Raw genomic sequence first — 24,115 nt, forward strand, 5'->3', positions numbered from 1 at the left:
TTCTCCATCTCCTCCACTGCTGGCGTCGGCGTATATCGCATCACACTCGGGTGATATCCAAGTGATGTGCTTTGTGTCACCTGCACCCATAGACTTATATGGGCTATGGCAGTTTCCAGTCTCCCATGGAGACTATTGAAGCATGCCAAAAGTAAAAAAAGAAGTTTTTAAAAATATTAAAAAAATATAAAAATTCAAATCACCCCCCTTTTGACCCCATTGAAAATAAAACAAAAAAAAATCAAAAATACGCATATTTCGTATTGCCGAATTCAGAATCGCCCAATCTATCAATATAAAAAAAGAATTAACCCGATCGCTAATTGGTGTAACAAGAAAAAAGTCAAAATGCCAGAATTACGATTTTTTGGTCACTGCAACATTGCATTACAATGCAATAATGGGCGATCAAAAGATTTTATCAGCACCAAAATGGTATCACTAAAAACGTCAGCTCTGCACGCCAACTATAAGCCCTGATCCAACCGGGGATCACGAAAAATGGAGACACTATAGGTATCGGAAAATGCCGCAATTTATTACTTTTTTTTTAACAAACTTTGGAATTTTTTTCACCACTTAGATGAAAAAGAACCTAGACATGTTTGGTGTGAACTTGTAATGACCTGGAGAATTATAATGGAAGGTCAGTTTTAGCATTTAGTGAATATAGTAAAAAGTCAAAACAAAAAAACAATTGTGGAATTGCTCTTTTTTTGCAATTTCAAAGCACATGGACTTTTTTCCCATTTTCCAGTACATGATATGGTAAAACCAATGGTGTCGTTCAAAAGTACAACTAGTCCCACAAAAAACAAGCAATCACATGGCCATATTGACTGAAAAATAAAAAAGTTATGGCTCTGGGAAGAAGTGGAGCAAAAAAACAAAAACACAAAAATGAAAATACGTCTGGGGGTTAAGCCCTTACTGCCACTGGACGGAATAGTATGTCTGATGGCAGAACCCGGGCTGGGACATGTCATCTGTTTTGAACAGCTGACATGTGCCCATAATAGGCACGGGCGGATCGCTATTAACTAGTTAAATGCCGCTGTCTCTGAAACTCTGAAAGCAGCCTTTAACAAGCGCTTCCGGCTATCCGGACAGAAATGCGCGCACCGGTGACCCCAGTCACATGATCGAAGGTCATCGGTGTGTCGGCATAACAACCCGAGGTCTCCTGCAGACCTCTATGGTTGTTGATGCCAGATTGCTGTGAGTGCCACCCTGTGGTCGGCGCTCATAGAAATGCAGTATGTCTGCTACATAGGAGCGATCTGAGCATTGCCCCTATGTAGCAGAGCCGATCTGGTTATGCCAGCTTTTAGCCTCCCATGGAGGCTATTGAAGAATTGCAAAAGTAAAATAAAATGTTTTTAAAAATATGAAAATAATTTAAGAAATATAAAAGTTCAAATCACCCCCCTTTCGCCCCATTAAAAATAAAACAATAAAAAAAATCAAACATACACATATTTGGTATTGCCGCTTTCAGAATAGCCTGATCTATCAATAGAAAAAGGATTAGCCTGATCGCTAAACGGCGTAGCGAGAAAAAAATTAAAAATGCCAGAATTACATTATTTTGGTCGCAGTGACATTGCATTAAAATGCAATAACGGGCGATCAAAAAAAGGATCTGCCCCGAAATGGTATCATTAAAAACTTCAGCTCAGTAAAACAAAAAAAAAGCCCTCACTCAACCCGAGATCACGAAAAATGGAGACGCTACGGGTATCGGAAAATTGCGCAATATTTTTTTGTTTGTTTAGATGTCTTTTTCTATGCCTAGCGTAGTGACCCTTTCCATTAAACATAAAATGCACACATTTTTCTGGTAAAATTTCCCTCTAACAGGTGATTTCCTGAAATAAAAAATTGCATAACTATCTCTTGTTAATTATTAAACTTAATTTCCTATATGTTGACCTAGTGGGTGAGTGTGAAGGAGTGGTGCGTATGTCAGGTCTCTATCCTTTACCATTCACATTTCTGTCATTTGCTGTATTGGAAGTACACGGAATAACGTCAAGTGCAGGGGCGTAACAACAGTCCTGCGGGCCCCGGTGCGAACTTTTGAATGGGCCCCCCCCCCCCCCCCCAAAAAAAAAAAATGATATACAGACACACGCATACAATGTTAAACTAAGAAGTAAATATCTATTGCAAAAAAAACACCCCCCCCCTAGCTGACCAATAGCACTATGCAGGGCACCCCCCCCCAGCTAAACGATAATGGCACCGGCTCCTGCCGCCCGGACATACCTGGGCCCGGCGATCGGCATCGCCAGGCAGCCCGGGACCTGGGAAGAGCATGGCGCACCCACATGTCGCACCCCCCACATGTCCCACATGTTGCTGCACGTACCTTCACCGCTCGAAGTCCCCCAGGCAGCGCGCGCGCGCCTGGCAGCCCCGCGAAAAGGAGGAGGAGGAGCCGAGGAACGTGACGCCGCACGGCCTGCCCCCACAGTCAGGGCCGTATTTAGAGTTTCTGCTGCCCTAGTCCATACTGTATAATGACCGCACATGATGCTCCATACACTGTATAATGACCGCACATGATGCTCCACACTGTATAATGACCGCACATGATGCTCCATACTGTATAATGACCGCACATGATGCTCCATACTGTATAATGACCGCACATGATGCTCCATACTGTATAATGACCGCACATGATGCTCCACACTGTATAATGACCGCACATGATGCTCCATACTGTATAATGACCGCACATGATGCTCCACACTGTATAATGACCGCACATGATGCTCCATACTGTATAATGACCGCACATGATGCTCCATACTGTATAATGACCGCACATGATGCTCCATACTGTATATTGGCCACAAATGATGCTCCATACTGTATAATGACCCCACATGATGCTCCATACTGTATAATGACCCCATATGATGCTCAATAGTGTATAATGACCCCCTCCCATCTTGTATGCATGGCTCATATCCCCCCGCGTATGCATGGCTCATAATTCCCCCCCCCCCCCCGTATGCATGGCTCATATCCCCATATGCATGGCTCATTTCCCCCCCACCTCCTGTATGCATGGCTCATAATTCCCCCCCTGTATGCATGGCTCATATCCCCCCCACCTCTTGTATGCATGACTCATATTCCCCCTATGCATGGCTCATCACTCCCCACTACCCCCCCCATGCATGGCTCATCACTCCCCACTACCCCCCCCATGCATGGCTCATCACTCTCCCCCCCCATGCATGGCTCATCACTCCACCACCCCCCTCCGCTCCCCGCTCCCCGCTCCTTCTCCCATGGCACGGGCGGCTTACCGTCCTCCTTCAATCCCCCCTGTCCTCTGTCCCTCATACTCACCTGTCAGCTGACAGTCTCACACCAAGCGGGCGCGCCGACGGCGACATCCCTCCGGCTCTCTGTCCCGACTCCCGGCGCACAGGCGCAGGCTCGCAGCTCCTGCTTCCTGCGTGAGCGGTCACGTGATACCGCTCTCATTAAGGCTCATGAATATGCGCATATTCATGAGCCTTAATGAGCGGTACCACATGACCGCTCACTCAGGACGCGCTACAGCTGAGCTAAGCTGAGCTTAGCTGAGACCAGGCATGAGTGACCGGCCGCTCAGCCTGCAATTCATCCTGGCGGCGGCCCGGTAAGCTGCGCCCACGGCGGACTACCGAGGTCGCAGAGGTCGCGGCGGCACCGGGCCCTCTTTTGGGCCCGGGCCCTGGTGCAGCCGCGACCTCTGCGACCCCGGTAGTTCCGCCCCTGGTCAAGTGCATACAGCACGCAATAATGTAAGTGTATTCTCTGTGTTCTATTTTCTTAGACATGTTTTTTTAAGCTTCCTTATTTGATATTTCGGGGGAAGATTTAGATATGAAAAAAGAGGAAGACTACAATCAGATAACAGAACATTTGGTTTGGTTTTAATTTTATATCTAAGATTATTTTAATATAATTTTCCTTCATGCAAAATCCTGGTAAGATGCTTTTTTCATTTTATTTTATATACCGTATTGTTTTTAAAATGATTAACCAGATCTATACTGTATGACATATTTTTTAGGTATTAACATTTATGTTTTTTTTATTCTGCTGTGGTACTGTACCATACAAATATTCATTATGAACTGCATATCTAAAGAGATTGATCAATAATGCTAAAGGATGGATCAGCAGTTGTGTTCTTTCTTTGTTCTTCTCATACAGTACCCATTATAGTCTATGGGCGTATTCACATCTCTAGTTTTTTCTTTTTGTGGACCATTTGTCCACATGAAAACCTAGAGAATTTATGGACTTACCATTGATGTGTCATCCAAGTGCTGTCCATTTTTTATTACTTAACGGGAAGAAGAAGTTGGTAAAATATATATATTTTTTGGCATAGGGGTTAAACAGATGTTTCATTGATGGTAAAATTGGATGCGTGGGAAAAATATGTATAAAAAATAGACCCGGTACACTGATAAAAAACAGTATGTTTTTTCTAGGACACAAAATGACAATGGATGACTGAATAAAATTGCAGGAATCATAATTTTCCAGAAGTTCAAACCCCCCACAGACCATGAGCAACTGTTAAGCAAAACAGATATTTTATAGACTAGATTTATGTGCTGTACATATAAACTATTTGAGTGTAATAAGCTTATTAATAAAACTACTTTTACAATAATTAAAAAAATATTATTTATACCATTTGTCAGAAATACATCAAGTGAATCAAAAAATGATGGCTAGGGCTACACTGAAAGCTTTATCACAAAACTAAATTACAAGCATCTGATTCATGACACTGAAGGGAGTAGCAATCAACTATGGATTCATACAGACAGGGCCGGACTGGCCATCTGGCAATTCTGGCAAATGCCAGAAGGGCCTGTCTGGTCATGGGCTGCCTTGTCTTCTACGTTGTTAACAGAATCGGCGTTCTCAAGATACCCATACTATTAAGAGTTGTGATGGAGCACAAAGTTACTGACTCCCTCACTTACCCCAGCAGGCCACAGGTATCATTAGAAATATTGGTCTTGTAGAAAATCTTCCTTTCCTCCATCCAGGGTAATAATAATATATCCCATCTGGTTCATGGGAATGGGGACAACATGGGCCTGTGTGATTTCAATTGCCAGGACTGAATTTCAGCCCCAGTCCGTACCTGCACACAGACATCCATAAAAATCAATGTAAGGACTATCCACGGGTCTCGCAATCTGAACTCAACAACCTTACACACAGTGGGTGAAATGAGTATTGAACACGACTCCAATTTTCTAAGTATTTATGTTTCAAAAGGTGCTATTAAACTGAAAGTCTAACCAGATGTTGGTAACAACCCATCCAATCCACTCAGGCAACAAAATCAAACCATAGATGTCCAAAAATTAAGCACTGAGCACATGAAGAAATAGAGATACAAAAAGCCATGAAAAGTTATGGCAACAACTAAAACCTATCAGTAATTAGAAAGCAATCCTGCCAATTAGTGAAAAATAACATCAGCTGGTTAAACTGATGACCTATAAAAAGGTGTATCATTACTAAAGTACCACACAAGAACCATCTCATGGTGGGTTAGGCCAGTGAGCTGTCTCAAGACCTTTACAACCTTATTGTTGCAAAACATATTTATGGCATTGGTTACAGAAGAATTTTTAAACTACTAAAGATTCAAGTGAACATGTTGGGAATATAATCCAGACGTGGAAACAACATCATTTCATCATAATCCAGCCACAACCAGGTGCTCCCCACAAGATTTCAGAGAAGTCAAAAGAATTATTAGAAGAGTTGTCCAAGAGCCAAGTAACACCTGTGAAGAGCTACAGAAAGTTACAGAAGTACCTGAAAACACCAGGTACAATTGTTTCAAAGAAAACAATAACTAGTACAATCAACTTCTATGGCTGGTATGCACACTCACCATGCAAGACTCCATTGCTGAACAAAAAGCATGTTCAAGCATGCTTAAAGTTAACTCAAAAATATTTAGATGAGCCTGTGATATACTGCGAGAATATAGTCTGGTCAGTTGAGACCAAAATTGAACTATTTATGTGCCATAATACACACCATGTTTGGAGGTCAAAAGCCACTGAAGTCAACAGAAAAAAAACATGCCAAAAGTGAAGTTTGAAGGTGGGAACATCATGGTGTGGGATGCTGGTCATCTCAGTGAGGATGCCATTGTTTTACCTACAAAAAAGCCATGTACTGTAAATACAATTGCAGTGTAGTGTGAGTGATATGTGCATAGTGTGTACTGCATGTATGTAATGTGTGAGTGATATGTGCAACATGTATGCAATGTGTGACTTCTATGTAATGTTGAATTGATGTGATTATCATGCGTTTTGTGTGTGAGTGACATGTGGGCGTCGTGTCTAATGTTTGAATTACATGTGTGTGATGTGTTTCTATCCTCTACTTTTATTTTCCTTCTCGTGTGAATAGGAGTGAGTGACAAGGGGTAGAGCAAGTAAAGAAAAACTAGTTGAAGCATGCACTTCGCACCTCCTTTTTTTCAGAGCTTCTTGGGAAGGGCAAACGTTTGTGGGTTGATGGAGTTTGTATGCCAGGGCATCATTTTAGCACTAGTATGGCCCTGGCAGGAGATGAGATCAGAAACTGTACTTCACAAGGCAGAACAATAAACACTGCATCATCAGGTGCAGGACTCCACAGGATATATGCTCCTCACATATAAGATATCATTGTCACACTGTACTAATGTCTTCCCTTATCACCATGGACACTGTTGCTTGTAAAACCACACCTAGAGAACTAGTGGTATGCCAGGTATACTGTTACCTGCCCTAACCAGGGGATCAGGTCACTCGACTTATGTATACGGCTGGTGGAGAAGTTGTCACTTACTTATCATCACCTGCCATTTGTGAGTATGCTGGGGGTATTGTCTGTGAACTGTGCAGAATGAGTTATATTTTAGGGGGTATAGAGGCCTTCTTCACATCATTATTTTATTAGTATGTTAAACTCTTTTAAAAGCCACTTACTACCATATTCCACAAGCGATGGCAATGTATTTGGGACATTTTAAACATGCATTTTTACAACAGTTCGAGAAGCCTGTAGGTGCTATCACAATGCGTTTTGGCTCCCGTTCGCTGGTACCATTGGGGTTTACTTCTGATCCCCCCCCCCCGGAAAATGGGATTGTACCATTGGGTCCATAGACTATAATGGTGCAGAGTGAACGTGTGCTCTGTCGTGCATCATTTTCGGGTGTGTAAAACACATGACTAAAATGTGTGAACACCATCTAGGTCGGTTTCACATACATCTTATGTATGTATATAAAAATACCATGCTACTATTGCCATTTTAATCATGGAGTGCGCAATTTGTGTATGTCGCGTTATTTGCTGCTCTTCCTTTAGCCTTCTCTGTAGTACTTAAAAATTCAATAAAAAATGTGGCGATTTATAAGAGTCAAGAGAGTAGTCATAAATTCTAGTGCAAATTTTACACTAATATTCAGAAAATAATAATATTAAAATTAATTACCTCCATAGTGTATGTGTATTGACATATTTATAGTGTTTTTTAAGAGCTTGGCCTTTTCTGCAACTACGGTCTATGTGTATTGGCTGAAACTGCAACTTCACAATTAGAATTCACATCACCGCTGCAGACAATCACCGAGCTCAGCAGCTCATGTCGTCTACATTGGCAGAGCCACTGACAGCTAGTTGACTTTATTATTTTAATACGGCGTTGGCCAAAAGCGGCAATAAACACTTGAAAGCGGAAATATCTTTTAAAAAGAAGTAAACTAAAGATAAGATGTTTTTTTCTGGCTTACCTAGTTGTTACCTTTCATTTAAAGAGGAGTCTATTCTGTATATTTTTGTTGAGATGATTAGAGCATTTTAGTATCAGTGACTAAAATATTAATACTGTGATCAACTTCTGTACAGCCAAGGATGTCACACAAGCCATGTTATAATCGACTAATTTCTGCTCACGTACATTATTATTCCAATTTTCCAGACTAATTGGGAATCATATCTGAGCAAGTGGGTGGCCCAGTGTTGAGACTGCTATTAACACACTCTTCTCTGCAAAATAATATCTGCTTTAGAAAACTTTATTGCCAAAGGGACAGTTTAAATACTGATTAAAGTCAGTGCTCAGAGATTTGGATGAAAATATAGTAAACTTCAGACATCAAAAGAGAAACAAAAAAGAAAAAAATGTATAGCATATTTTACTGCCAACAGAAGAGTTTAACCCCTTCACCTGCTAGCCTGTTTTCACCTCCCTGACCAGGTCAAATTTTACAATTCTGAGTCACTTTATGAGATATGAACTCTGGAGTGCCTACTGCCTAAACAATGGAAACCCCCACACTTATCTAGAAGTCTGGTGAGTACCTTGAACTCGCAGGTGCTTCCCAGAATTTTATAACGTTAAGCAGAAAAAATTTTAAAAAAATCACATTTTCCCCACAAAAATGTTGCTTTAGCCCCAAATTTTGCATTTTTACAAGGTTAACAGGAGAACATGAACCCCAAAATTTGTAGTGCAATCTCTCCTGAGTACGCCGATACCCCATATGTGGTCGAAAACTACTTTTGAAGCACAGTGCAAAGTTCAGAAGGGAAGAAGCACCATATTGGAGTTCAGATTTTGCATGATCTCCATGATGTACCTATACATGCTCGGCCGGGAACCCCTATCCAACCATGACTTATAGGTACCTCAAATGTCACGAAGATCTTAATTATCAATTCACATCAGTACCCAGACAGCAGCAAATATATGATCAAGTTCAGACATCCGTCTAGGTTGCTGTTTCACTCTGTAATAGTGTTGAGCGATACCGTCCGATACTTGAAAGTATCGGTATCGGAAAGTATTGGCCGATACCGGCAAAGTATCGGATCCAATCCGATACCGATACCCGATACCAATACAAGTCAATGGGACTCAAGTATCGGACGGTATCCCTGATGGTTCCCAGGGTCTGAAGGAGAGGAAACTCTCCTTCAGGCCCTGAGATCCATATTAATGTGTAAAATAAAGAATGAAAATAAAAAATATTGCTATACTCACCTCTCCGACGCAGCCTGGACCTCACCGAGGGAACCGGCAGCGTTGTTTGCTTAAAATTCACGCGTTTACTTCCTTACGTGAAGTCCCGGCTTGTGATTGGTCGCGTGCCGCCCATGTGGCCGCGACGCGACCAATCACAGCAAGCCGTGACGTAATTTCAGGTCCTTCAGGATTTTAAAATTACGTTCCGGCTTTGTGATTGGTCGCGTCGCGGTCACATGGGCGACGCGACCAATCACAAGCCGTGACGTCACGGGAGGCTGGACACGCGCTTTTTAAAATGCGCGCGTGTCCTGCCTCCCGTGACGTCCCGGCTTGTGATTGGTCGCGTCGCCCATGTGGCCGCGACGCGACCAATCACAGCAAGCCGTGACGTAATTTTAGGTCCTTCAGGATTTTAAAATTACGTTCTGGCTTGTGATTGGTCGCGACGCGACGCGACCAATCACAAGCCGTGACGTCACGGGAGGCTGGACACGCGCGCATTTTAAAATGCGCGCTTGTCCTGCCTCCCGTGACGTCACGGCTTGTGATTGGTCGCGTCGCCCATGTGACCGCGACGCGACCAATCACAAAGCCGGAACGTAATTTTAAAATCCTGAAGGACCTGAAATTACGTCACGGCTTGCTGTGATTGGTCGCGTCGCGGCCACATGGGCGGCATGCGACCAATCACAAGCCGGGACTTTACGTAAGGAAGTAAACGCGCGAATTTTAAGCAAACAATGCTGCCGGTTCCCTCGGTGAGGTCCAGGCTGCGTCGGAGAGGTGAGTATAGCAATATTTTTTATTTTAATTCTTTATTTTACACATTAATGTTGTTTCGATACCGATACCCGATACCCGATACCACAAAAATATCGGATCTCGGTATCGGAATTCCGATACAGCAAATATCGGCTGATACCCGATACTTGCGGTATCGGAATGCTCAACACTACTCTGTAATCTAAATTTTCTTTATGATGAGTAAGTACGTTTTAAGATTGTCTAGTTGCCAACAATAAGACATAAATAACAATATTTAGTATAGTATTTCATAATATTAAAATGACTGCTAACTTGTTAAACTGAGAGAAAAATTTACTAAAATGTTTATAGGACAGATGCCTGTGAGCATGTGCTGTAGAAACTACACCGCTTTCTTCATGTTTTTGCAAAATGTGATTGCAGTTTCGGATGTAATACTGGAAAAACCAGTGGTGCTAAGGTAAACAGAAAGGCTGCACACACTATTGTCCAACCCAGCCTGTAAGAGAAGAAAAATAACTTTTACTATACTTAGGCTACTTTCAAACTAGCGTTTTTTTGCATACATCGCAATGCGTCGTTTTGGCGAAAAAACGCATCCTGCAAAGTCGTCTGCAGGATGCGTTTTTTCCCCATAGACTAACATTAGCGACGCATTGCGACGTATTGACACACATCGCAACCGTCGTGCGACAGTGGCGTCATGTTGTGGCGGACTGCCGGCAGCAAAAAACGTTACATGTAACTTTTTTTGTGCCGACGGTCCGCCATTTCCGACCGTGCATGCGGCGCCGGAACTCCGCCCCCACCTCCCCACACCTCACAATGGGGCAGCGGATGCGTGGTACGTCGGGCCGACGCAGCGCGATGGCCCCGTACCAACGCTAGTGTGAAAGTAGCCTTACCTGCGGGGCAGTCCGGTCCAATGGGCATCACTGGTCTTGGTCCGTGTCCCTTCGTCATCCACACAATCTCCTCGGCACAGCGCTTCTTGCGCAGGTGTACTTCTTTGCCCTGCTGAAGGCAAAGTACTGCAGGGCGCATGCGCCAGGGCTCTTTCACCTTTCCCGGCACCTGCGCACTGCAGTACTTTGTTCTGCCCTCAACAGGGCAGAGAAGTACACCTGCGCAGGAGCGCGGTGCCAAAGAGACGTGTCATCCACACAAAGCAAGCAAGAGGGTGGCACCGCAAGAATATGGGAGGCACCAGACCAAGACCGGTGACACCCATCAGACCGGACCGCCCCGCAGGTGAGTATAATAAAAGCTATTTTTCTTCTCTTACAGGTCAGGTTGGGGGCAGATATACAGCATTATAGAATGCTGTATATCAGCCCTGAAAAGTGATGGCCGTTTCTCTTGTTGGCCAAACCTGGTGACAGGTTCCCTTTAAAGGGGTCAGCAAGTTATAATGCAATACAATTACTGATATAGGTCATGCTGCAATATTAATTGCCAACAATGTAATATAACAACAACATACAAGACAAAGGGTATTTGTGAGTCATGTGAACTAGTTTAGCCCCTTTACCTGCTGTAATGAATAACCACACCACACTCTAATGTTGGATTTAATTGGCCACTGCAGCCTTTTATTAACAATTTATAGCAAACCTTATAGAGGGATGGTGCTTGAAGCCCCTTACCTAAAAAACAGGTCTAATATGACCACCTCGGCACAGGTCGCACTTTACCTATAGCCGCTATGCACCAGCCCAGTGGCACCTATTAATCAACCTGGCCAATAAACATAAGCCATTATCCACGTGCCCTCCAATCCCTTACCTGGGATTTAATCACCATCACCACTTAATTCCACCTAGAGGGATTCAGAACCTCATGAGGTTCTCCCCCCCCCCCCCCCCACGATCCTACATTATCCAAATCTCACAACTTCAAGGGCCTCCCCCATTTCATAAATGTTTTGCATCCCTCACACATTTGTGTCCCTCCACGCCCTCAGTCCCTTCTCGATGCCTTAATGTACTGCTAAACATTACATGTCTATAGCTACTGCGTTTAGATGTACCGCATTCTTATGTGAAAACTCGCCTTCCCCCGATTCCAAGTCCACATAGCGGACCGCCACAGCCCCATTCCTCACTATAAATTAATAATGTACAAAACTTTGCAGATGTTGTCCTTGGTGGGAGTTGAACCAAGTACTCCAGTTCTGCAAAGAACCAGGCTAACCACTGAGTCACCATGCTGCCCAACATATAATGGATTCTACAGATGGCAGACAGGCCTCATTGAATCTTAATTGGTTCCATTGTAGTGTGTGTCTTTTTTATGGAAAAAAAAATATCATTTTTAACCCCATTTCTTACTATGCCACTGATTGACTACAGCAGTCAAGCACCATTCTCTGCCACAAGCAAAGCAAGGAGACAGGTAATGGACACTGGTAACAGAACTTATACAGCTGTGTATTCATTTTTTAGACTCCCTGCTACAAAAAATGGTCTGAACAGCAGATATAAAGAATATCTATCATATTTTTTTATTTAAAAAATTCACTTCAGAAGTGCTTTAGATCAAAGGGGTCTGGGTCCTGAGACCACACCAATTTCTCAAAACTCCATGCAGATGTAATGCAGGTGCCTGGATGCAACGTAAAGAGATCACAAGGCAGCAACAGCCAGGGGTTGATATATTGGTATTTTAAAACAACAATAACTTGTAAAGCTGGAAGTGATGGCCCTGCTCACTCGCACTGTTCCTTCTCTCTCACAGGCGTGCCTCTTGTGTCGCAGTCGTTGCACGGTTCTTCTCGGCTTGACCATCGGCTGAAGTCTCTCAGGGTTGGGAAAGAGAGGACTGGGCCTCAGCTCTTGACAGGCGTAGTTGGACCTTGGAGGTTTGACCAGCGAAGGGTGCAGATTACGGCTCTGACCAGCGTAAGCCGTGCTAGGGGATATCTTTTGGGGGATCTGGACCTTGCAAGGTGGTGATGAACACCCATGTAGCATAGACTCCCTGCTGAGGCCTGTCACGTTGGTCTCAGTGGAGTCCCTGAAGCATGTCTGCTCCGCTCTCTTTCCTGGCGCCAAATCACTCTGTGGCTTGGCACGCTGGGCTTTTATATCAAGGAAGTTCTTACAGAGGATCACCTGATCTCTTCTAGCACACAAAGTTCTTCCCTCTGCAAATCTTCCAGCACACTTTGGTTCCGCTTGATTGTGGCTGGCCAGCAGATGGCAGTCTTTCCTCATTAATGGCACATCTTGCACCAATATTCCAGAGGGCTCATGTTTTCTGGTTACACAGAAGTGCTTCGGCTTCTCTATTAGGCCATGTTTGCACGTTGAGCATTTGGTCAGTATTTTACATCAGTATTTGTAAACCAAAACCAGGAGTGGGTGAAAAATACAAAAATGGTGCAAGTGTTTTTATTATTTTTTTCTTCTGATTATTCCACCCCAGATTTTGTCTTACAAACACTGATGTAAAATACTGACAAAATACTGAACGTGTGAACATGGCCTTAGTCAAGCACACGGTTGAGTCTGGGCTAAAAATAAAATAAACTATTAGTGGCACACCACAAGGGCCGGACTGGCCATCGGGCAGTTCTGGCAAATGCCAGAAGGGCCGGTGCCAGTAGTGGGCCGCTGCACGCCGACTCACCCACCAGCGCCGCCGCCGCATTCAACTATACCGGCGTCTATGAGACGCGACAGGAGCAGGGAGCAACGCGGGCACGAGGAGAGGTGAGGAGTGTGGGTTTTTTTACTGGACTGTGGGGCCATTCTCAGGGGAGGAGGAGAGATGCGGGCTGTGCTGTATAGAACTATGTGGACTGTGCTATATACTACTATGTGGGCTATGCTGTATACTACTATGCAGGCTGTGCTGTATACTACTATGTAGGCTGTGCTATATACTACGGTGTGGGCTGTGCTATATACTACTGTGTGGGCTATTCTGTATACTACTATGTGGGCTGTGCTGTATACTATTACGTGGGCTGTGCTGTATACTGCTACATGGGCTGTGCTGTATACTGCTACGTGGGCTGTGCTGTATACTGCTACGTGGGCTGTGCTGTATACTGCTATGTGGGCTGTGCTGTATACTGCTACGTGGGCTGTGCTGTATACTACTGTGTGGGCTGTGCTGTAACTACTGTGTGGGCTGTGCTGTATACTACTGTGTGGGCTGTGCTGTATACTACTGTGTGGGCTGTGCTGTATACTACTGTGTGGGCTGTGCTGTATACTACTACGTGGGCTGTGTTACCTGCTAGGCGGGTTGTGCTATATGCTATGCAGGTTGTGCTATATACTATGCGGGTTGTGCTATACTATGTGGGTTGTGCCATATACTATGTGGGCTTTGCTATATACTATGTGGGTTGTGCTATTTACTATGCGGGCTTTGCTATATACTATGGGGGTATATTATATTCTGTGGGGGAGGTCGTGTTATATACTATGTGGCTGTATTATATACTATTGTGGGGGTATATTATATTCTATTGGTGATGCTGTGTTATATACTATGGGGGTATAATATATTCTATGGGGAAGGCTGTGTTATATACTATGGGGGGCTGCATTATATTCTATGGGGGCTGCATTATATATTATGGGGAGGTGGGCTGTATTTGTAATCTATGGGGAGCTGTATTAGATTTTATGAGGGATGATTGCATCATACTCTTTGATGGGGCTGCATTATATTCTGTGGGGAGGTGGGCTGTATTATATTCTATTCGGGGCTACATTATATTCTATGGGGGGCTGTATTATATTTATATTCTTTGAGGGGTGAATGCATCATTCTCTATGAGGGGGCTGCATTAAACTATGAGGGGGGCTGCATTATATTCTATGGGGTGGCTGCATTTTACTCTGGGGTGGCTGCATTATACACTATATGTGGGCTGCATTATACTGTATTGAGGACTATGGGGAATACGTTATACTATATGAAGAACTATGGGGTGCATTATACTATGGGAAGTGAATTGTACTACATGGATGACTATGGTGGGGCATTATACTATATGGAGCACTATGAGGAGTGTATTATGCTATATGGAGGACTGAGCAGTGTATTTTAATATATGGAGGACTATACGGAGTGTATTATACTATATGGAGGACTGTGGTGCACATGATAATATATGGAGGACTATGGGGTGTATTTTATTAAACAAGTAAAATATTACATATTCAGATTGTTTTTGCCAGAACAAAAATCATTGTTCCCAGCAGCACATCGCCGGTGTAAACTGTAGATGTGCTTCTGATAACATGATACTGTATGGTGATCTGTTAGTGATCTATTAGTGATCGTTCTGTCCCATAATTATTCCTCAGCTGGTGGAAAGAGGCCGGGAAACAAGCATTGAACAACTTCAATATTGTCGATCAAACTAATTTAGCGGCCTGAGATCAGCGCATATAAATACAACAGAAGTGCTTTTGTGTGATGTGCAATATGTTAGCATTAGGGGCCCCATTTTAAACTTTGCCTAAGGCCCCACTTTGCCTAAAACCGGCCCTGCCTACAAGTGTACAAAGATATTATACAGTCACCATGTGACAAGTGGGCCTGTGTAACTTCAAATGCCAGGGCTGAATTTTTGTCCCAGTCCGGCCCTGCACACCACGCAGCTGCTATGGGGGCCCCCGGTGGCAGCGGAGCAGCAGTGGGTGACAGGAAGTCGAAGCCTGTTCTCGCTGCTAAAGTGAAATGAATATTCACGCTTCCCCACGCCCCCATGGGCATGGAGAGGAATGATTTTATTTCACTTTAATAGCAGGCACTGTTTGCCACAGGCTGCAGCTAACACTGCCCGCTATCAGGGTCCACAGACCAGGGCCCCTGCTCCCTCAGGGGCCCCCAGCCCACGCGGCCCCCAGTGTGCATTAATGGAGGAGAGAGCATCAGATGACGCTCCCTCTCCCATCATTCCCCTTGCCTCTAACAGCGGGTGCATGATGACATCACTTCATCGCGTACCTGCTGTGTGCGAGGCCGACTGCAGCGCAGCTCCTGACATCGGACTAGAGCCGCCACCAGAATCAGCGAGGGGGGGAGGAGGAGAGGTGAGTATTGTGTTTTTTTATATATGTGAGTCTTGGGGCAGCATTATTCCCTATGGGAGAGCTGCATTGTACCCTATGAGGGGGCAGCATTATTCCTATGAGGGAGGCAGAATTAAAACCTATGAGGCGGGCAGCATTATTCCCTATGAGGGGGAGCTACATTATACCCTATGGGAGGCAGCATTATTCCCTATGTGGGGAGCTAAATTATACCCTATAATGGGGGCAGCATTATTCCCTATGGGGGGAGCTACATTATACCCTATGAGCGGGGCAGCATTATTTCCTATGGGGGGAGCTACGTTATACCCTATGGGGGCAGCATTATACCCTATGGGTGAGTTACATTATACCCTATGAGGGGAGGCAGCATTATACCTAAAGAGGTCGGCAGCATGATAACCTATGAGGGGGCTGCATTATACTCTGAGGGGGCTACATTATATTCTGTGGGGGGGGCTGCGTTATACTATATGAGGGGGGTGCATTATATTATATGGAGGGGCTGCATTATACTCTGAGGGGGCTACATTATATTCTGGGGGCTGTATTATACTATATGAAGGAGGCTGCATTATACCGTATGAGGGAGCTACATTATATTCTATGGGGGGCGCATTATACCTTATGAGGGGGTTGCATTATACTCTATGAGGCTGGTTGCATTACATTCTATGGGGGCTACATTACATTCTATGGGGGGCTGCATTATATTCTATGGGGGGCTGAATTATACCTTATGAGGGGGTTGCATTATACTCTATGAGGTTGGTTGCATTATGTTCTGTGGGGGGCTACATTATATTCTATGAGACGGTTGCATTATACTATATCAGGGCTGCATTATATTATGTGAGGGAGCTACATTATAGTATATGAGGGGGCTACTTTATATACTATGAGGGGGCTGCATTGTAGCCTATGAGGGGGCTACTTTATATTCTATGAGTTGGCTACTTTATATTCTATGAGGGGGGCTATCCCAACCCCTGCTACATAATTAAGATGTGTACTACCTAATATTATACCCTGATATTAGCGTGTTTTACCACACAATTGGTGGTCTTGTATTTATTTCTATGTGGCTACATAGTGGGCCCAAAGAATGATTTTCTCTGGTGGGCCCAAGGTGCTCTAGTTCGATGCTGGCCTAGACCCCCACTGATCTAAAGCACTTCAAGTTTTATTCACGCATATTTGCATACAGCATGACATTGATTGCTCAAACTTTGTGTTTTAAATTCCAACATAAAATATATTAACAAAATAAGTAAAATCAGTAACTGGATACATGAGCTATTATCTCTATATAATAATTTTAATAGTAATCCAAAAATAATTTTAGTACATTTAATAAAATGACAATATATTTGTATATCAAAACTAACTCCGATTTCAGATTCACAGATATCAGTAGGCTGAGATCTAATCTGGGTAAACTAGAAGATCTGAGAAATGAGATATAACAAGAACAGTTGCCGTGCTGTTGAGTACATAGCTAATCTAGTATCTAAACACTATAGGGTGTAAAGCTAAACATATTCTATAGACTTGTTTCCTGTTCCCTGGCAACATTGATTATTAGCTGGCTCAACAATTGTGCTAATTTTGTACAAAGACGAGTCAGAGGACAGAAGTATTACGCTGAGGAGGAAATCAATACGAATAGGTTTTTCACAATTCCAGGTAGCATGGCTCGTTCATTTAAAATCCTTACACCATACTTGCTAAAACCTAACCATTTTATATTTTCTCCTCAGTGACTGGATATAGATGACTGTGATAAGTGATTGTGGAACGGAGAAGCTGCTAAAGATCGTCAGGTCATGCCCTACCTGGCCCACACAGCTAATCTTCAAATTGCCGGATTTGCTATTTCGACTGTGGGCTGGATTTTGGGTTCCATCTCTACAGGACTTGTGCAGTGGAGAGTATGGCACGTAGCTAACACCACCCTCATTACCTCTGGAATTGCTTGGATAGGAATATGGAGGACTTGCTTCTTCAGTCATGTTTTAGTATCACCTAACCTGGAGAATATGTACTGTCAGCATTTTAGTGTGATGGACTCCTTCATACCTCGGGAAATATTTGTGGCACAAGGACTTATGTTAGTGGCTATCATTCTTGGGGCAGCTGGGAACGCTGTATGTGTCTTTGGACTAAAAAATGTTTTTCAAGGTACAAGTCATGTACCAAGGATTCCTTATTGGTTTACAACAAGCGGGATCTTAATCATAATGTCCAGCATTTCCATTATTATTTCTGTGGCCTGGAACATGCACTCAGTTGTCAATAATTTCAGTATACCCTTTCCAAATACATTTGTGATGCCGTCCAGCCCTGAGAAGCAGGAAGTAGGTGCTGCGATTTCGGTGGGAGTTGTCTCCGCTATTTTACTTTTTACAAGCGGAATCTTTTTCCTGTGCTATAGGTTACCAGGAGATTTTGATAATAAAGTATATCCTATTAGTGACAAGGATTCTATATTCTCCGACAGAACCAGCGTAGGCTCAGGACTAACTGGAAAATCCAGAAGCTTTATTTCATTAAAACATTATTTAAATGGAACTATTCACTGTGATGGAATTAGGAATGAGGCCTTTGTCTGGGAGTTAGATGACAAGCTATGAATGTATCTACATATGATGGTGGATTACTGAAGCAGAAATAGTTGGCATAAAAAAATTGTTATTATTTTCCCAGTGCCATCTTATTCCTATCGAAAATATTGTTGTTTTAATCTTCACTATTTTTTCTCCACGTAATAGTAGTTTTCAAGTAAGGAATGGAACAGTTACCTACAGGAACCAACCAGGCAACTGATTTTACTTTTTCATAATCCTTAGAAAAAAGAAAGTTGGAATCCAACTGGCTGCTATGAACACCACTGATATTTTTCATTTGTATAAATGTAACCAAAATTAATGCTAAGAAAATGTAGACGAGTTACAAATACTAACCTATGTGGTCACTGGTTTTACTCTCTAGAAGACATTAGAAAAATGACAGATTGGTACAGTACTCCACTCCTTCTTGGCATTCATTTATTTCCTCCAAATCTGTTTTAAATCTTAAAGTGTCTCTTTTGAAAAAATGTTTTATATATTATATAACATTAATTAATATAATAAATTATATATATATATATATTTTTTTTTTTTACAATGCTAGATACTTTTTCAATATAACAATGCACGAGGTTAAGTGCGTGGCTAAATCCCACCATTTTAAAAGTAATATCAGCTGTAAATTTCACTGCATCATTCCTTTGAGAATGTACTGATATAGTTACCAAATCCTGGGCAAATGGCTATTTTAATGTTGATATTTTATGTTATATACAAACAGATATAGACCTATGGGCTTTAAATATAATCCATGACATGTTTTTCCTGATTACATAATTACAGACATAGATAAGGGGATCATTAGGTAATTAACACTAAATGCAATGTCTATATACAGTCTACATATATATATAGATATATATATCTACATATATATAATTGTCTAAGGGGTACTTCCGTTTTTCTGTCGGCAACTTCCCTCACGGAAATCCTGATTGGTCTCGCCAGCTGCCTGTTATCGCTGCCACGACCAATCAGCGACGGGCACAGTCCAATTAGTCCCTCCCTACTCCCCTGCAGTCAGTGCCCGGTGCCCGCTCCATACTCCCCTCCGGTCACCGCTCACACAGGGTTAATGCCAGCGGTAACGGACCGCGTTATGCCGCGGGTAACGCACTCTGTTACCGCTGCTATTAACCCTGTGTGTCCCCAACTTTTTACTATTGATGCTGCCTATGCAGCATCAATAGTAAAAAGATCTAATGTTAAAAATAAAAAAACAAAAAACCTGCTATTCTGACCTTCCGTCGTTTGACGATGCGCTCACTCCTGCCGCCATCTTCCGTTCCCAGAGATGCATTGCGAAATTACCCAGAAAACTTAGCGGTCTTGCGAGACCGCTAAGTCATCTGGGTAATTTCGCAATGCATCCTGGGAACGGAAGATGGCGGCAGCCGCGCGCGCATCGCCGGAGCTCCGCTGGATCCCGGCAGGTGAGTATATAACTATTTTTTATTTTAATTATTTTTTTAACAGGGATATGGTGCCCACACTGCTAAATACTGCGTGGGCTGTGTTATATACTGCCTGGCTGCTATATACTACGTGGCCAGTGTTAGATACTGCGTGGCCTGTGCTATATACTACGTCGCCTGTGTGTCTGTCTTATATACTGCGTGGCTGCTATATACTGCATGGGCTGTGCTATATACTACATGCCCTGTGTTATATACTGCGTGGCCTGTGTTATATACTACGTTGCCTGTGTTATATTCTACGTCGCCTGTGTTATATACTGCATGGCTGCTATATACTGCGTGGGCTGTGTTATATACTATGTCACCTGTGTTATATACTACGTCGCCTGTGTTATATACTGCATGGCTGCTATATACTGCGTGGCCTGTGTTATATACTACATCGCCTGTGTTATATACTACATCGCCTGTGTTATATACTGCATGGCTGCTATATACTGCGTGGGCTGTGTTATATAGTATGTGGGCTGTGTTATATACTGTTTGGGCTCTGTTATATACTGCGTGGCCTGTATTAACGCTTCGGATATTCTACAATATGTATGCATGTATATAGCAGCCACATAGTATATAGCACAGGCCACGTAGTATTTGTCTGCTATATACTACATGGCTCCTACATATACCACAACACCCCAATTGTATATTAATCAACGAGGTAAAGAGCCTTTTCTTTAAAATATAAATACTTTATTATACATAGACAAAATTGACATATATAGAAGTAAAGTACCACCCACCAAAATCAGGTACATAGGGAAATAGAACCAGGTATAATAGTAGAAAGCAATCAGTATCATAGATGCTTTAAATATATTATTCCAAAGCCATAAATATTTGGACCGTATATATTAATAGAAAAATATTTTGAAACAAATAATATAAATGGCCCTTTAAAAAGGGGAGGTAAGCAAGGAGGTGAAAACTACCTATATAATATAGAATTAGATCCAAGTGTTAATTATAACACATGAGAACCCAGAGAATGAGCTGTCAGTGCAGCGTACAAAATCCGGCTATAAATACTAGCAACATAAAGGTGCCGATAGTACCAATACTCCCCACTAAACTTAATTCCAATTAGAGCCCTGGACCTTTAACCTAGCGCCCCAGAAAAATATATTATAATTCTAAGGAACAAATAATATGACTGGCCCTTTGAAAGGGAAGTAAGCAAGGGGGTAAAAGGCTGCCTATATAATGTTAAATTAATTTCCAAGTGCTATTTATAGCGCATGAGAACCCAGCAAATGTGCTGTCAGTGCAGCGTACAAATCCAGCTATAAATACTAGCAACATAAGGTGCTCATGGTGCCAATAATACCCACTACACTTACTTCCAACTAGAAACCTGGACCCTTGACCTGGCGCCCCGACGCGCGTTTCGCCTTTCTTCTTCAGGAGGCGTGGCTTAACATAACACAAACATCCGTATATATAGTTTGAGGGAACCAATGATATAAGTGCCGTTCCTAATTGGTATCCGGTAATGTAAGGCGCATGCGCGAGTATTCCCCGGCCCCATCTGGGCACTTCCTCCTTCGCTCCTGAGACGCAAGCAATCCACCGCTGCCTAGCAGCGGGGGACGCCGACGTATCACGTGAGCGAATCTGGAAGGTCCGGGCTCGGGAGTCCCCGGGCATGCGCACAGACCTAAACCAAAGACATGAACGGCAATACTACCAACCTCTTTCACTGCAGAGATAGCATAAAGAGGCATGATATTTGTTCTTATGTCTATGTGGACATACATTTAAATGGTATATTCATCAATAAGAGCTGATGACAGAATAAAATCAAAGTACAATAGTAAAAATACGTAAATACAGCATTAACAATATGTTAAATGGCTCCTACATACTACATGGCCTGTGCTATATACTATGTGGCTGCTATATACATACATACATATTGCAGAATACCCGATGCGTTAATACAGGCCACGCAGTATATAACACAGCCCAAACAGTATATAACACAACTCGATGCGTTAAAATCGGGCCACCATCTAGTGTATGTATATATATATATATATATATATATATATATATAGGACAGGAGAAGTGGTATTGTTCAATTTATATATATACAGTTGTGCATAAAAGTTTACATGCCCCGGCAGAATTTTTTATTTCTTTTTTCAGAGAATATGAATGATAGCACCAAAACTTTTTCTCCACTCATGGTTAGTGGTTGTGTGCAGCCATTTATTGTCAAACTACTGTGTTTTCTCTTTTTAAATCATAATGACAACCCAAAACATCCAAATGACCCTGATCAAGTTCACATGCCCTGTGTCATGTTCTCAATGGCAAGAGAACATAGCATCAGCATATATAGGAACTAGCTCTTGGAAGATGGGAACTGAGCTGACCATGAACTAAACCTAACACACAACTAGCAGTGGCCGGGTAGCATGCCTACGTTGATTCTAGATGCCCAGCACCAGCCGGAGGACTAAATAATGCTAGCAGAGGAAAATATTAGTCCTAGCTCACCTCTAGAGAAATACCCCAAAAGGAGACAGAGGCCCCCCACATGTATTGGCGGTGAATTAAGATGAAATAACAAACGTAGTATGAAAATAGGTTTAGCAAATTTGAGGTCCACTTACTACATAGCAGAAGACAGAAAGGGCACTTTCATGGTCAGCTGAAAACCCTATCAAAACACCATCCAGGAATTACTTTAAAACTCTGGCATTAACTCATAACACCAGAGTGGCAATTCCTGTTCACAAGAGCTTTCCAGACACAGTAACGAAACTACAGCTGTGAACTGGAACAAAAATGCAAAAACAAACATGGACAAGAGTCCAACTTATCTAGTAGTTGTCTAGGAGCAGGAACAAGCACAGAGAGGCTTCTGATAACATTGTTGACCGGCAAGCAACTAACAGAGCAGCAAGGTTATATAGCGACTCCCACATCTTGATGGGAACAGGTGAACAGAGAAGATGAAAACACCAGTTCAATTCCACCAGTAGCCACCGGGGGAGCCCAGAATCCAAATTCACAACAGTACCCCCCCCTCAAGGAGGGGGCACCGAACCCTCACCAGAACCACCAGGGCGATCAGGATGGGCCCTATGAAAGGCACGAACCAGATCAGAGGCATGAACATCAGATGCATTCACCCAAGAATTATCCTCCTGGCCGTATCCCTTCCACTTGACCAGATACTGGAGTCTCCGTCTGGAAACACGAGAGTCTAAGATTTTCTCCACAACGTACTCCAACTCACCCTCAACCAACACCGGAGCAGGAGGCTCAACGGAAGGCACAACCGGTACCTCATACCTGCGCAATAATGACCGATGAAAAACGTTATGAATAGAGAAGGATGCAGGGAGGTCCAAACGGAAGGAAACAGGGTTAAGAATCTCCAATATCTTATACGGGCCGATGAACCGAGGCTTAAACTTAGGAGAAGAGACCCTCATAGGGACAAAACGAGAAGACAACCACACCAAATCCCCAACACAAAGCCGAGGACCAACACGACGGTGGCGGTTGGCAAAAAGCTGAGTCTTCTCCTGGGACAACCTCAAATTGTCCACCACCTGCCCCCAGATCTGATGCAATCTCTCCACCACAGCATCCACTCCAGGACAATCTGAAGATTCCACCTGACCAGAGGAAAATCGAGGATGAAACCCCGAATTACAGAAAAACGGGGACACCAAAGTGGCAGAGCTGGCCCGATTATTGAGAGCGAACTCTGCCAATGGCAAAAAAGCAACCCAATCATCCTGGTCAGCAGACACAAAACACCTCAGATATGTCTCCAGGGTCTGATTAGTCCGCTCGGTCTGGCCATTCGTCTGAGGATGGAAAGCGGACGAAAAAGATAAATCTATGCCCATCCTAGCACAGAATGCCCGCCAAAATCTAGACACGAATTGGGTCCCTCTGTCAGAAATGATATTCTCAGGAATACCATGCAAACGAACAACATTTTGAAAAAACAGAGGAACCAACTCGGAAGAAGAAGGCAACTTGGGCAGAGGAACCAAATGGACCATCTTAGAGAAACGGTCACACACCACCCAGATGACAGACATCTTCTGAGAAACAGGCAGATCTGAAATAAAATCCATCGAGA

At 43.2% G+C, this 24,115-nt stretch overlaps 1 protein-coding gene across 1 annotated transcript; it reads left to right on the forward strand.

Moving 5' to 3' along the window:
• The first annotated feature begins 17,557 nt into the window (after nucleotides 1-17,557).
• On the forward strand, nucleotides 17,558-18,981 carry CLDN34 (claudin 34). The gene is made up of 2 exons (XM_077299468.1): nucleotides 17,558-17,588; nucleotides 17,663-18,981. The coding sequence occupies exon 2, from the start codon at nucleotides 17,729-17,731 to the stop codon at nucleotides 18,533-18,535; it is 807 nt and encodes a 268-aa protein (XP_077155583.1). The 5' UTR covers nucleotides 17,558-17,588; nucleotides 17,663-17,728; the 3' UTR covers nucleotides 18,536-18,981.
• Nucleotides 18,982-24,115: the final 5,134 nt, after the last annotated feature.

The sequence above is a fragment of the Ranitomeya variabilis genome, chromosome 3, assembly GCF_051348905.1.
Source record: "Ranitomeya variabilis isolate aRanVar5 chromosome 3, aRanVar5.hap1, whole genome shotgun sequence".
Classification (NCBI taxonomy): domain Eukaryota; kingdom Metazoa; phylum Chordata; class Amphibia; order Anura; family Dendrobatidae; genus Ranitomeya; species Ranitomeya variabilis.

What these genes read in the sequence shown, in the direction of transcription:
- CLDN34 (XM_077299468.1), top strand. Translation starts at nt 17,729, where the DNA reads ATGCCCTACCTGGCCCACACAGCTAATCTTCAAATTGCCGGATTTGCT.